The sequence below is a fragment of the Hyalella azteca genome, unplaced genomic scaffold, assembly GCF_000764305.2.
Source record: "Hyalella azteca isolate HAZT.00-mixed unplaced genomic scaffold, Hazt_2.0.2 contig5956, whole genome shotgun sequence".
Taxonomy (NCBI): Eukaryota; Metazoa; Arthropoda; class Malacostraca; order Amphipoda; family Hyalellidae; genus Hyalella; species Hyalella azteca.
The window spans coordinates 23,104-36,210 of record NW_025936130.1 but is presented as its reverse complement, the minus strand read 5'-3'; the positions used below and the strand labels follow the sequence as shown (position 1 = coordinate 36,210).

The following is a 13,107-nucleotide window of genomic DNA, read 5'->3' as shown; positions in this document are numbered from 1 at the left end:
CAACAACAAGGAATGAATAAAACGCAAGCAGGAGTTATGTTGCATTACTCGATCTGTTGCTTGACATTGTAGTACTTGTTGAAGTTATTGCGGTAATGGCTCAGTAGAGGACGCGTTTCAGACGGCAGCGACACTGCCAAGTGGTTCAGTCCCAGACTGCAGCACATCTTCAGTAGCTTGTAGATCTGGCTATCCAGCACACTCTGAGAGAACAAAACATTAAGCCACATACTTATCTATGATACAAATTGATACTGACAAGGGTTAAAAATTTTAAAAATGAAAAATACTAAATGTAATCAATACTAAACAATAGCAAGCTCCTGTCGGCAATTATGAACGAAAAAAAAAAATTATTGGAATACTTCTTTAATCTCACTCCAGCTAGTTGCGTCGTTCTTAAATAAGTCGATTCAAAAGAATTTCGTACTTTTGCAGGTGAACTTGTGGAGACGGCAAATAGTAAAAATTGAGAATCCAAAATCTCAAACGAAGAATTAATTTCAGAAATTTCAGTACAAACTAAACAATTTAAAATCAAGAAATAAGAAACCTTGATCCTCAAATTATACTCTTACGACCGCTTAGAATAGAACTTATATTTAACACGTTGACTACGATTGCTTCATCTTGTACTATTATTTCATTTTTTATACTGTTTTTAAACAGGGTTGTCAGACGGTCATTTTTCCGGACAAATTCCGTGATTTAGTTTTTCTCAATTGCGTTGGCCGGCTAAAATTTATGATAGGGGTACTTCCTAATTAAATTTTAAATACTGCAAAAAGAAAATAAATGGAATTTTTACAATGGAACCTGCAAATAAACTAGTATATTTTGAGTTATCGGCCTTTTTTGTTCTCGGATTTGGCCAATTTTAGGCAACCTGAATTATGTAACACTACGTCCTGGAGAAATACATTTCGTGGTACGCATATGTACCAATTCGTAGTCAACGTGTTAAGTACGCTAAGAAAATAACTTATGAACTTAACGAAAAGAACTTCTATGAACGCATAGAAAAGAATTCATGAAGGCTTTAAAAACAAAGTTTTATGTAATTTAAGAACCAAACTGCCGGAATAGAGCCAATTAGACTTAGTCTTGAAACACGTGGTGCAGCACACACCCTGACAGGAGCGATGATGCTGTGTTGCTGCAGCATAACAAGGACGCCACCGACGGTGAGATGAAGCACAGGGTACAGCTCATACTTTAGAAGCTCTACCTTACGAATTAGCTGGTCCAGGCTTAGGCCGCAGCTTGTAAGCAACTGTAGAAAATAATGAATACTCAATTAATTGTGTCAAAATTCATACGTCAAGTGAAACCTAGTAATAAGCATGGGCTAACAAAATATTAAAAGATTTTGGTTTCCCACAAGATAGACATGAATAATAATTAAAACAATAAATAAATCAGGTTTGCGAAATGGATTAACTTTGTTGTCAGTAGGAAGGAAAATTTTAGGTCACAAGATCAATTAAGTTTAATATTATTAATAGCAAGCAATAATATAACTCGGCAACAGAGTGTACACTGTACATTATCTCTATTTAGTCTCAATAGACAAAAAGAGTCTAGGTTACCAGCGCGGTAGACATGAATAGTAATCAGAGTTTGAAATAATTAAGTTCAGCTTCATAATATACCTCAATATTTTCGACGGAGTGATGGATTTCGGCGCGGCTGCGCCACACAAGCTCTTGTATCAGGAGCTGTATGGAGCTCAACAGGCCGGAGACTCGAAGCTTCCACGCCGTGGTCCGCGAAATCAGAGACGACATCAGCAGTGAGACCTGACTTTTCCATACCTGAGTGAATAAGATTACAAATTTTATTAGTTAGAAACTCTTCATACCCTCTTAAATTTATATAGGCAAACACGAACAAAAATATCTAGTAATAATAGAGAAATAATTGTTGAACTGGAAGAAGTCTCACGAGTGCAAAGTTTGCAGGGCTGAGATGTCTTGTTGACACGGTGACGGCGCTCAGGACATGCATGACCACTTGGTGTGGTAGCGACACGTTGCTTTTCATCATAGAATCGAACAGCTCCAGCACTGATAACATTACGTTGCCTGAATAGAAAAATATAGCATTATTAGTGAACAAGATAACCATTACGGTACATTGAACACAAGTCATGCAAAACTCATTTCTATTCTTCAGAAAATGATGATGAGGAGACCATAAGGCGAAGTCTGATGGAGACATACAGGAATAAATTATCGTTTCTCATAGTAAATTTTACCAGTAACGTTACAAAATGCATCAATCTCTTTTTCTTTCGTCAAACGTTGAGAGTGTTAGAAATAAGACTGGAAAGGTGGTTTGAGGGCAGTAAGGAACCAAAGTGACTTAATAGAGCAAAAAGATTACCAGCGAGACCGGGCAGCTGATCCAGGTTTTCTTGAGACGAGAAGAGAGAGTTGGGTGACTTGAGATGCCGGACGATGATCTGAGCAAGGGTCCTGAGAGCAGATCGCTTGACCCGTCTTTCCATCACACCCACATCCGTCTGCATGACCATGTGCCACAGCGTAATTGTGCGCACGGAGAGACAGCACGACAAATCCGTACTGCGTTTGATGAGCTCGCCTAGTAACTCCCCGTACATGTCCAAAGAACAGTCGGAGAGAAAAACAGCAAGAGGAAGTTTGCTGGTTGAAGTTAGCTCCAGTAGGTAATTATTTTCAGCTTCGGAGTGAATATTTTTTGTATCTAGAGCTTGCACCGGAGACTCTTTCAGGAAAAAGGTAAACACGGCACGTGCTATGGTTTCATCAGTGAATTTCTGACGTAGTTCTGCAGGCACCGATTTCACAGCAGATATAAAAAGTAAAGCAGACACTTGAACGGAGGTATCATTGTCAATCAGACACTTTTCTGCGAGCTCCCATGCAGAAGGAAGATGTTCAAAGCATTGCATGCTGCCAGCTTCCAACTTGTCTTGGTGATTTTTTCCATCGACTAACTCGTTATTTGCGTGGGTTTTCTTAGCGCTGGCTGTGGTTTTTCTAAGACCAAACTCCAGAATCAACAGCTCGGTGAGCATGGGAAGAATGCAGTTGGCAGAGTTAGCCGATATTGATGCAAGACTCCACTTTTTCAAGCCGCTCAAGCACCATGAGCTGAGCGTGCGGATGGCTGCGTTGCTGTAGCGAATGCGCTGTCCAGAAGCTTCAGATGTCGCCTGAATAAATTGAAACAGGTCAGGTGAAATGAAGCATCATTTAATCTGAACTAGTAAAAATTAGATAAAAAAGTATTTCAACAACTACTTGAATTTATTTCAAAGACAAGCAAGTGAGGTTATAGAGAAAAAATGAAATAAATTGATCGTTCTCACTCCAAATTTTGATTTAAACCCGACACCTCGAGTTAGCCTGCAAGTACCTGGGCGCAAATAGACACAAAATCCCAGGCGGTTTGCAGATACCGGCCGTCAATGCCAGACGCTGAGGTCTTCATTGCACTGCTCACTATGAAATCCGTCACAGGCGAGATCAAGTCCTCGACATTGCTGAAATATACCAACTGTTTCAACACGGTCTTGAAAACCGCGTCAAAGTTGATGGCTACAGTTTCGTTAACATTCAGATTATCGTCAGATTTTGGCTCCTTAACTTGAAGAAAAATCGAAGACAAATCGTGTCGCATCGAGATTAGTGCGATGGCAAGAGTTGGAAGACTACGAGCGGGAACCACGGTCACGTCAGTCGTTTTCGAGACGTAGCAGAGATTGATGCACCGCAGCAGCAGTATAGTAATCTTCTTCTGAGCCTTATCGCTCAAGTCAGACAGGAATAGAATAGCCATGAATGCTTGAAGGAGGGCGGCGATTTGATTAGCAGCAAGCGAGTCGAGCCGAAAGTCTAAAATGAGGTTAAATATTTTGACAGCAATATGCCCGTCTGAGTAGTTAATGCGAGGTAAAGTAACTCCTTTATTGAGAGCTTCTACGATACTCATGAGGCTAGCCTTTGCTAGCTTAGCATCCTCACGTTCAGCTTTCTTTTGGTAATCGGGCTTGTCAAACCCATCGAGCCTGGCTCTCGTGGCCTTCAGAATAACACTGAGGTCGTCTGCATCGCACGCAACAGTCTCGGCACCTACACTTCGCTTGCGTTTCTTTCCTCCAGTCGAGTCTTCTGAGGATTTAATTATTGAAGTAAGCCTTGCAAACGCTACGGAAATGAGGTGAGGAACCAGAAGAGCAATATTTCCTTGTAGTCGAGGAATATATTTTAGAAGCATTTGATTGGCCACGTAAGCAGACAGCGCAGACCTAGCAATAGTCTTCCGATTGCTCAGTAAATGAAAACCGGAAATAAGATTTTCACAAAGCAAGTTCTTAACAATTCTCGGAGCTTCCTTAGATTTCTCGAAGTGCTTGTGAACGACGTCAGACAGTGAAGCTATGGCGGTTGTCAGTTCTGCAACTGAGATCTTCGTAAGTCCTTCTTCTTCGAGATGATTTTTAAGAGACGATTCTCCAGCAGCAGATAGCAATGATAAGACCATAGCTCGTTTTCGTTCAGCATTCAAATGCTGCAGTCTGAGAAGAATTAAGCGCAGCTGAAACAAGAAAAATCAGACTTGATTAAAATATCCACCGACATTTTACGATGTTAATTTAATAAATTTATTCAAGGTGAGAATGCTGTCAATCAAACCAGGCTGAACAGCTACCGGAACCACCAAATTCTTGGACCAAACACAACATTTCTGATCTCGGTTTCGACAAGAAACTCATGGTGGCACACAATTCAATCATCAATTCATTGGCATATTCATGATTCAAACCTGGTTTCTTATCTTCTCCTTACAATGACAGCTACCTAATAACTGTAATAGTTAATTAATAACTATTACAATGACATCTACCTAATAATAATAATATCTTCGTGATTATTTAACATTTACCGAAAAATCAGAGCACCTGATGCCGCTAACATAGATTTGTGTAACTGGTACGAATTTTAAAACAAATTCTTTTACGTCATTTGATGTAAGAATTGAAAATTTGAAACTATCGTATACGTTGAACAGGAATAAAATAATCTGAGTTAAAAATCCAATAGGTAAATATCCGCATGTTCGTGATATTTATTAATTGAAAGGCTCACCATAAGGCTTCGCGAGTCTGAATCTCCGTGAACATCGATGGTGCTCTGCAGGACCGACCATGCTTCGGGCGCCGTGTGCGGCACCAGGGATAATGGAGAACGCGTCCGGGGCTTCCAGAACTCCACAAAACTGTCAGGGGATCGGAAATATTTAAGAAAGTCTGCTTCTTAAATACATTTTGTAATTTTAAAAAGAAATCATCTATTATTTTACAATTGGTTAAAAGGAGTCACAGATAACATGTAAAGGCGGGAAAAATTTCTCGAATTTTCTTAAATTTTTAAAGGTTAAATGGGGTAAAAAATACCATATTTAATCCATGCAGTTATATGTAATTAAACTTATTATTTTCATTGTTGAGATCATTACTACTCATACCAGATGGAGTCGCCGATATTACATTTTCATGATCTCATTTCTAGATAAACCACGTCAGTTGTTAGGAAAAAGCCTGAAGCGCCTTTAAAAAAAGTACATTCGAATAAAATATTTCAATTTCGTTCTCATTGATAAGGCAAAGTGTATGGTGGGGTTTATCAATCAAGGCATTAGTAAAATGAGTACCTAACAATTAAGTTGGTTTAGCTCAAAGTTAGTAGTTATTAAGTAAGTTGGTTTAGTTAAGTAAGTTGAATTTGCTCGAAGATTTAAAGGGTCCAGGGGGCCATTGAAGTTGGAAACAGTGCACAATTTTAGCTCGTAACTCACGCGTCGTTGCTGAGGAGCTGCAAGAAGAAGTTGGTGAATGCGTGACTCAGCAGCAATACTCCAATGTAACTCGCGCTGTCCTGAGGAATGGAAAACAAAATAAACCCTTCATGAACATCATCCTAAAAAGATAACTTAATACTCACAGCAGTGAGTGACAGAGAGCGCATTTTCTCGTCGACGAACACGTGACGTCACTGACAAACAGACGGACGGACGGACACGACGAGCACAATAGCTCATTTTTTCCCATAAATGAGAAAATGCGCTAAAAAGTAACTGACAGTGCCATCAAATGTTAATGCAAACTCATTTTTAACTAATTATAGAAAAACTTATGTTGGTGTCTAGAACTTCATGTAATTAAGCAAACTGTATAGCTCAGTTTCTTATTTGTAAAAAACTGTTGTGAACTTTTTATATACGGTACTTAACCAGTAATAAATTTGTTCCCACTTACAAACTTCAGTTGGCTGAGCTTGCCCAGGAGAGAATCGAAAACTTCAATGAACTCGGCCACTTTAATGGCCATTTTCTCAGCAAAAGATTGCACATTAAGGATACGTGTTGGGTCTGCCTCGTACAACAGAACACTGAGTATCCAGCAACACACGGCCAGGGCACGGCGTTGGCTTACTGTGCTGCAGTCGTCTGGAGGAAAAAAAAAGGTTAGTATTTTCATGAAGGGATGTCTAGAATTCCAGAAAAAGTTACTAGGGCATATCAAAATGTAAAATAATTACCAAGAGGGCAAATGAAGTGTCAACTTTTCCAGAGAAAATATTTGGAACAGGGAAATGTTTTTCTGCATTGTCCGAGACGTTGATCACTAAGAAAATATAACCGATGTCAGCATTAATCAAATAGGGGAAGGACCACAAATAAGTATTATGGAATATGATAGATCCTTTGCAACTGACTTACCACTTTCCGTCAGTAAAGGTATGAGGAATTTGTCGGCACTGTTTTGCAAGGCAGCAAAGATATCGAGAAACATGAGAGGTTCTGCAGTGCCCAATGTAGCGCCCAATGATGCGAGAAATCTAAATTAAAACATAATGAAGGTAAACAAGGACATGGTACATAATTATAAAACGTATAATTTTCATGGAAATTAATCTGAGAAAAAATTATTATACTAATTCATAGTCTAACATGAAAGCTATTCTTGAAAACACTTACACTGTAAATATCACAAGGAACAAATAACGGTTAAATAAATAATTAGATGAGTAACAATATTCGCGGCTCAATTGAGGAAAAGTAGTTTGTATAATCCAAGCACAGAAATCACATTAATTTGGAAATTAACAACTTACTGAGGTGGCAGCAGCAATTTGAGGCCTTGATTCTCAGTGGGAGCAAAAATCGGCAATATATCAGTGTGGGCCAATAACTTGTCTTTCTTGAGGATAATGCTCTCCATCAGCAGCGTCACAAACGCTACAGGACCAACAGCTTTGGTGTAATATTTATGCAGGTCAAGTAGGAGGTCTGACACTGCCTGCATTGACTGCTCATCAGGCTTACGAGCACAGACCACTTCACCAAGTGCACCTATGAACTCGTCAGGGTGATTGTCTGAAGAATGCATGAGCAGGACTCGCATGGCCACAAACCAGTCACAGCTCAGAGGCCGTGATTCAATGAGATGCTCTTGTAGGAGTAGTAGGTAAGAATCCATAGGACAGTCTTCAGTTATCTTCCCAGAGAACAGTGATGACTGCAATAGTGAAGCTATGATGCCTTCTTGAGTGCGTTTCTCTAGAGGCATTTTGACAATGAACTCTAATGCTTCACTGTCACAACTGATAAAGCTCTTGGGGAGAGTTATACCAGCCATATGCAGTAAGCAGGCCAGCATTTTTACCCACTCTTCCTCGGAAAACTTTTGCACAAAACCCTCAAAAAAGAGAGAAACAGCACGTTTAACGGCAGGCAACGACTCACTGGTCATGATAGAGGCCACACTGCTTAAAACCACTGGAATAAGCGATAATTCGCTGAATTCTTTGCAGCCCTCTACACTCATGAAGGATAGGAATGTTTTGTACTGAACTGAAATATTGGGACTAAACAGACAGTTCTGAATGAGATTTTCCATTTTTATTAGTAGATTAAATTTTAATTTACCACAATAGGCCTCTGACAAAGTTTCAAAAATAACAAGGCGTCGTAGAAGCTGTTGGCTGCAGAACTTGACAGCAGTATCATCCTTTTTTACAAGAAGCTGAGATCTCACTTCATTGAGTAAAATCGAGATGGCTTGTAAAACTTTCTCTTCATAGACTACATGAGGTACTGAAATATCAGTCTCATTTTTTCCAGCATAAGAGAAAGTACCCCTCTTCTTTTTTGCTGGCCAGTTTTCCAGTACTTTAGAATCAATGTGAGAAGCTTCATGCTTGCTGGGTTCCCTTTTGAGTCTCTCTTCTTCAACTTTACTCCAAGGGAAGCTCATGGCAATATCCAGCAGCGCAGTCAAAACTTGCAATGAAAGAGCAGCAGAATTGCTGATGACTGACACAAGTGCTGGGGTGGATATGACAGAACACACTGTTGAAACAACGTGTCTACAGGTCTGTTGACCCAGGTTTGGACTGCCCAGCACATCAACAATGCTCTGAAATCAAATACAAAATAATTTATTATATACACAACAAAATATTACCTAGGAAAAATATTAGCACAGCTATTTGAGTAAACATAGTTCAAGAAACAAAATTTTTTTACAAGGATAGCAAAGTGATAACTCTGGTCATGATATTTTATTTGAACTAATACAAATTCATTTGTAACATGATGAATGAAAACAGTCATTTGGTCCAAAGAGGACTTGACTCAAAATAAGATCTCGGTTTTAAATTAATTTTAATTTCCGTTTGCTGATATTTCTAATGTTGACAAATATAGATACTTTATCTGATAGACTGATACTTTGTAAGAGTGTATAAATATCAAAAATATAGTTAATTCTTAGTAAAGTAGGTCAATGATTGTATAGTATATACCCGAGGGAAAGCTGATGTGATAGGACAGGTCCAGCCATTGTTCACCAACTTCTGCAGTCTATTTGATGAAAAAATATTGTCCAGCAGTTCCCAAACTTGCTCTTGTTCAACATCAGTTCCCTCGCGCCATGTGGTAGCCTGCATGTAAAAAAATGAAAAATTATAAATTTGCAACTTAATTTTTCTCAGCATTAATAAATTGCAGCATAAATCAATCATGGTTACCATTAGAACACCATTTAATAACAAAACAAAATACCAGAAATCATTAGCCAGCAACATTTTCAAATGGTTTTATTACTAAATTTTCTAGGGTAGGTAGTGTGAGACTCAAGGGAAAATGTGACTTGGGTATTATTGATGGTACTTTTACCCGGATCATTAACAAAAGAATATTATGTCAATGTGGTTAATAAGTAACCAAGAAAGGGTCCTCTACAGATGTTTTAGTTTCTCAAATATTTGCAAATGCTACTCACAATGAGCTACCCAAATATTTTAATTTTTCACACAATAATATGGTGATGAGTTATAAATATCCTTAACAGTAACTAACATATAATATTTGTTATGCTGACAGAGAATTTATAGATCCTAAATTATTTTCCAACATTCAAAATTATTTTGGTGTATACTTATGTCTTCAAAGCATGAAATAATCAAGACTAAAAATGTAGATATACTTGCAAAGCCAAGATTGCCAAAATCCTACTTAGTACTAAAATCTGGCTGCTGAATATTCATGTATTTTAGAGACACTTTACACATTCCTTGCAAATTGGCCATATGTGTCCCAACAATGATATTCCACTGCTGGTATGAAGTTTTAATGAAGCACGTATAACTCAAAATTTCATAGGTAAACTTCCTCTTTTAGAATATTTGTGTTCACACATAAGGTTGATTATTAAATCCGGAGAATGTGGATAAGCAGGGAAGGTGTTAAATATTGCAGGTAAATCATGCAGTTGCATAATACATCAAGGAGAAAAACACCAAGGAGAAAAATAGGAATCAAGAATAGGGAAAACTCTAGAGCTGGCTTACAAAAAGATAATTTTTTCTGCCACCATAAATATTTTGATTCCTGTTTGACACAACTTTGGCTACAGGAACTTCATCCTCAAGTAAAATTTTGCATATGGGAATTTAAATGAGAGCCAAACTGCACAATTGGGCTGAAACTATCTGTAAAATTGGGGATTAAAAAAATATGATGAAGCTCTTGGTGCTTTTGAACAATTTTACAAATTCCTTTCCCACTGCCTTGTCAATTTTAAAAATGAATAAAAATAGAACATTTTGCCCAAAGTTTAGGAAAATTACTTTGGAAGTTGTTCATACAAGAATTTTTTGGAAAATTTTCTCATATATTTCAGATCAAGACAAGAGCAGGACTATGTTTTAGCCATGTTATCAAGATGCCAAATATATTGAGCAGTGAGCACTGAGCACGGCTTTCAAAAAATCACAAGTAATAACTATCATTTCACGAACAATTATCAAAAATTGCAAGCAAAAATGAGCCAATTTTAATTTTAAAAAAGAAAGTACGCAAGGGTCTTTGAAATGGATGTAAATATTCATGAGCATAAACCTTTTCTCTCATTCAAGGGTTGCATCTGTCCAATCATCCAATGGCATCTCACAAGACACAAGCCACAAGATTTTTAGGTATCTAAACAAAAATATATTATTCAGACCTTAACTGTCATGAAATGAGATGAAAATCGTTCTTAAATATGATTTTGGATATTTCACAGAAGGCTAAGAAAACACTATCTTGGGCTTTCTTGGCTATTGAGAAAGAACTTGTCTGTTGTCAACTTGTCAAGTGAAGTGAGTACCTAGTGGGTAATGGTTACATAACTTACATATGGGAAAAAATTATACCTGTTTTTCCCTAACTAATCTAGTGAGCCAAAAAATGACTATGTCTTCTTTTTGTTGTGTTCTAAGTTCCACAGATGAAGACAGGAAGGCCACAAGAGCTCCATGTAGCCGTTTCTTTAGTGGAAGGCTGGAATTGTTGAGAAGCTGTTGCCACCCTGAAATATAAGCAACACTGTTATAAAAAACAAACTCAACAGCATTAGGAGCAAACAAATGAATCTATCCAATGAAAGTTCAACTACACTCAAAGTTATTGAGATCATGAACAATATCAAAATGTACACAGTATTTGTAATAACTAAGATTTCCGCTTCCCTATAGCCCTATACTCACCCATTTCGAACTGTCTTCAAGTCAAAGTTCTATAAATTTTCCAGTTTTCAAACTACGACATTTATAAATCTTGCTATCTTCCTCGTACCGGGATTCAATGCAGCTCAGAATGCTCATGAATGAAGAACGAAGTTTAAATGTCCATTTAGTCGTAATTTCATGCTCATCGAACTTGTTGATAAACACGACAATACAAGTTTCGGTGGATTGCTATTCAACCTTTGAAGATAGCATTTCTTCAGCGGATATTGTAGAGACAAAACTTGAAGTGAAATGAAATTTTTGGGTTCAGCGTGAGTGGAATGATACAATTTTTTTATTTTTCCTGACTATTTATTGAATAATTTCGTCAGGAACAACTCACATTTTAGTAGAGATTCAATGGACTTTCTTAATTAACACCTAAATATAGCAAGCACTTTGTTAGGAAAAACTTATACAGTTATACTATTCAAATTGCTGCAAAATAAAGTGACGGGCTGAAAAATTCATTTTCTAATAATTGAAATTCATCTTCATTCTGGCGTTAGTTACATCCTAGGAACAATAAGGCATTAGAAATTTTGTAAAAATTATCAGGAATGCTAGAATATTTTTCTTTTGCTTATAAGGACTGTTTTGCTTATAAGGACTGTCTGTACAAAGCATTTAGTATATTGTACAAGGTACAATATACTTGAGAGTGCGTGAATGAAACAAAGCGTGTCAACGTATTTGCAGCTTCCAAGTCTCTGTTATCGACGTCTGCTTTGCGAGCTCATTAAAGTATACTTATGGTTTGCACAAGAATATGGTTGTAACTACATGAACCGCGATTATATGCTAAATAATGCGCACTAGACAGAATCATGTAGTCGTATATGTTCGGCTTATAACCTCACGACATGAAATAATCAAGCCACCAGTTAATTCAACGTCAGTTTTGAAAAGATCTGGTCAGAAGGCCAGATTTGGCTTAGTCTTCGGCGCAGAAATTACTGTACTATATCAAGTAATTAGCATTAAATTAACACCAAAAGTTCGAAAATTGCGCGCAATCTTGTTGAAAATTTGGCATCTTAGTAAAAAAAGCCCAAGATAAATTACCCAAAGCTGAATGGAAAATGAGAAACCAATTGATAGCGTAATTTATTGTCCTTGATTTAAAATACTTAAAGCAAATTAATTTGGTGTAATGATTGGTATCAGGAGAAGCGTAAAGACCAGCAATACTTAACAGAAACCATAACATCTGCGAAAAAAATAGAGCAAACAAACACTCACAATTTCCAGTAAAGGGTTGAGATAATACGGCACAAAATCCCAAATGGAAAAAAGTCTGGTTATATAACTGGTGAAAGGTGAGAACGCTTAAAATATAAGTTCTTGTCCATTCTTTCCTGTCATTCAAAACTTACATATAGATTTTTTTATACATCGAAAATACATAAAAAATGGCAAGATACGCAAGTAAAATAAACTTATCAACACATAGTTTTATATTACCTACAAATTCAGGCAGGCTGAAACCTTATCAAAAAACTAGAATTAAATTAGATTCTTTAAAATGATTCGTAAGAATTCACACTTATTTTCAGAATGACTCGCTAATTCGAACGTAACTGTAAGATATAGTAAGATATACAAAGACAAATTATATCACAATATGCAATGTATCATAAACCTTTCCTGCAATTGGCGTCCACAAACAGCATAATGAAGACATGAAAATATTCAAAAATGCTACAATATTTACACCACTACTCGCACTACAAGAATTAGTCCGTAAACAACAGTAAGTTCACTATCCCGTGCCTGTAAATAATATGACATGCATAGTATAATATTCCAGCATCGATTATTTAATACAAGCAAGGTTTTTTACTCAGCTGGACCAAGCCATCTGCACATATTCTAGGATATATACTTGTCAAATTTTGTTGAGTACTTCAATACGTGTTGTAAATCTGATAACAAAAGGAATACCCAGTAAAATAGAGAGCTTTTTAGTCAGGATAAAAAGTAATAAATAAATAAGAGAAGAGTT

At 37.1% G+C, this 13,107-nt stretch overlaps 1 protein-coding gene across 1 annotated transcript; it reads right to left on the bottom strand.

Moving 5' to 3' along the window:
* Positions 1–30: 30 nt before the first annotated feature.
* LOC108671178 lies at positions 31–11,288 on the bottom strand. Its single transcript, XM_018158672.2, has 14 exons — positions 11,082–11,288; positions 10,749–10,903; positions 8,856–8,993; positions 7,164–8,467; positions 6,769–6,887; positions 6,305–6,495; positions 5,845–5,924; positions 5,136–5,265; positions 3,403–4,584; positions 2,386–3,199; positions 1,945–2,084; positions 1,653–1,814; positions 1,130–1,273; positions 31–203 (listed from the first exon to the last, which is right to left on the bottom strand). The coding sequence occupies exons 1-14, from the start codon at positions 11,083–11,085 to the stop codon at positions 45–47; spliced, it is 4,722 nt and encodes a 1,573-aa protein (XP_018014161.1). The 5' UTR covers positions 11,086–11,288; the 3' UTR covers positions 31–44.
* Positions 11,289–13,107: the final 1,819 nt, after the last annotated feature.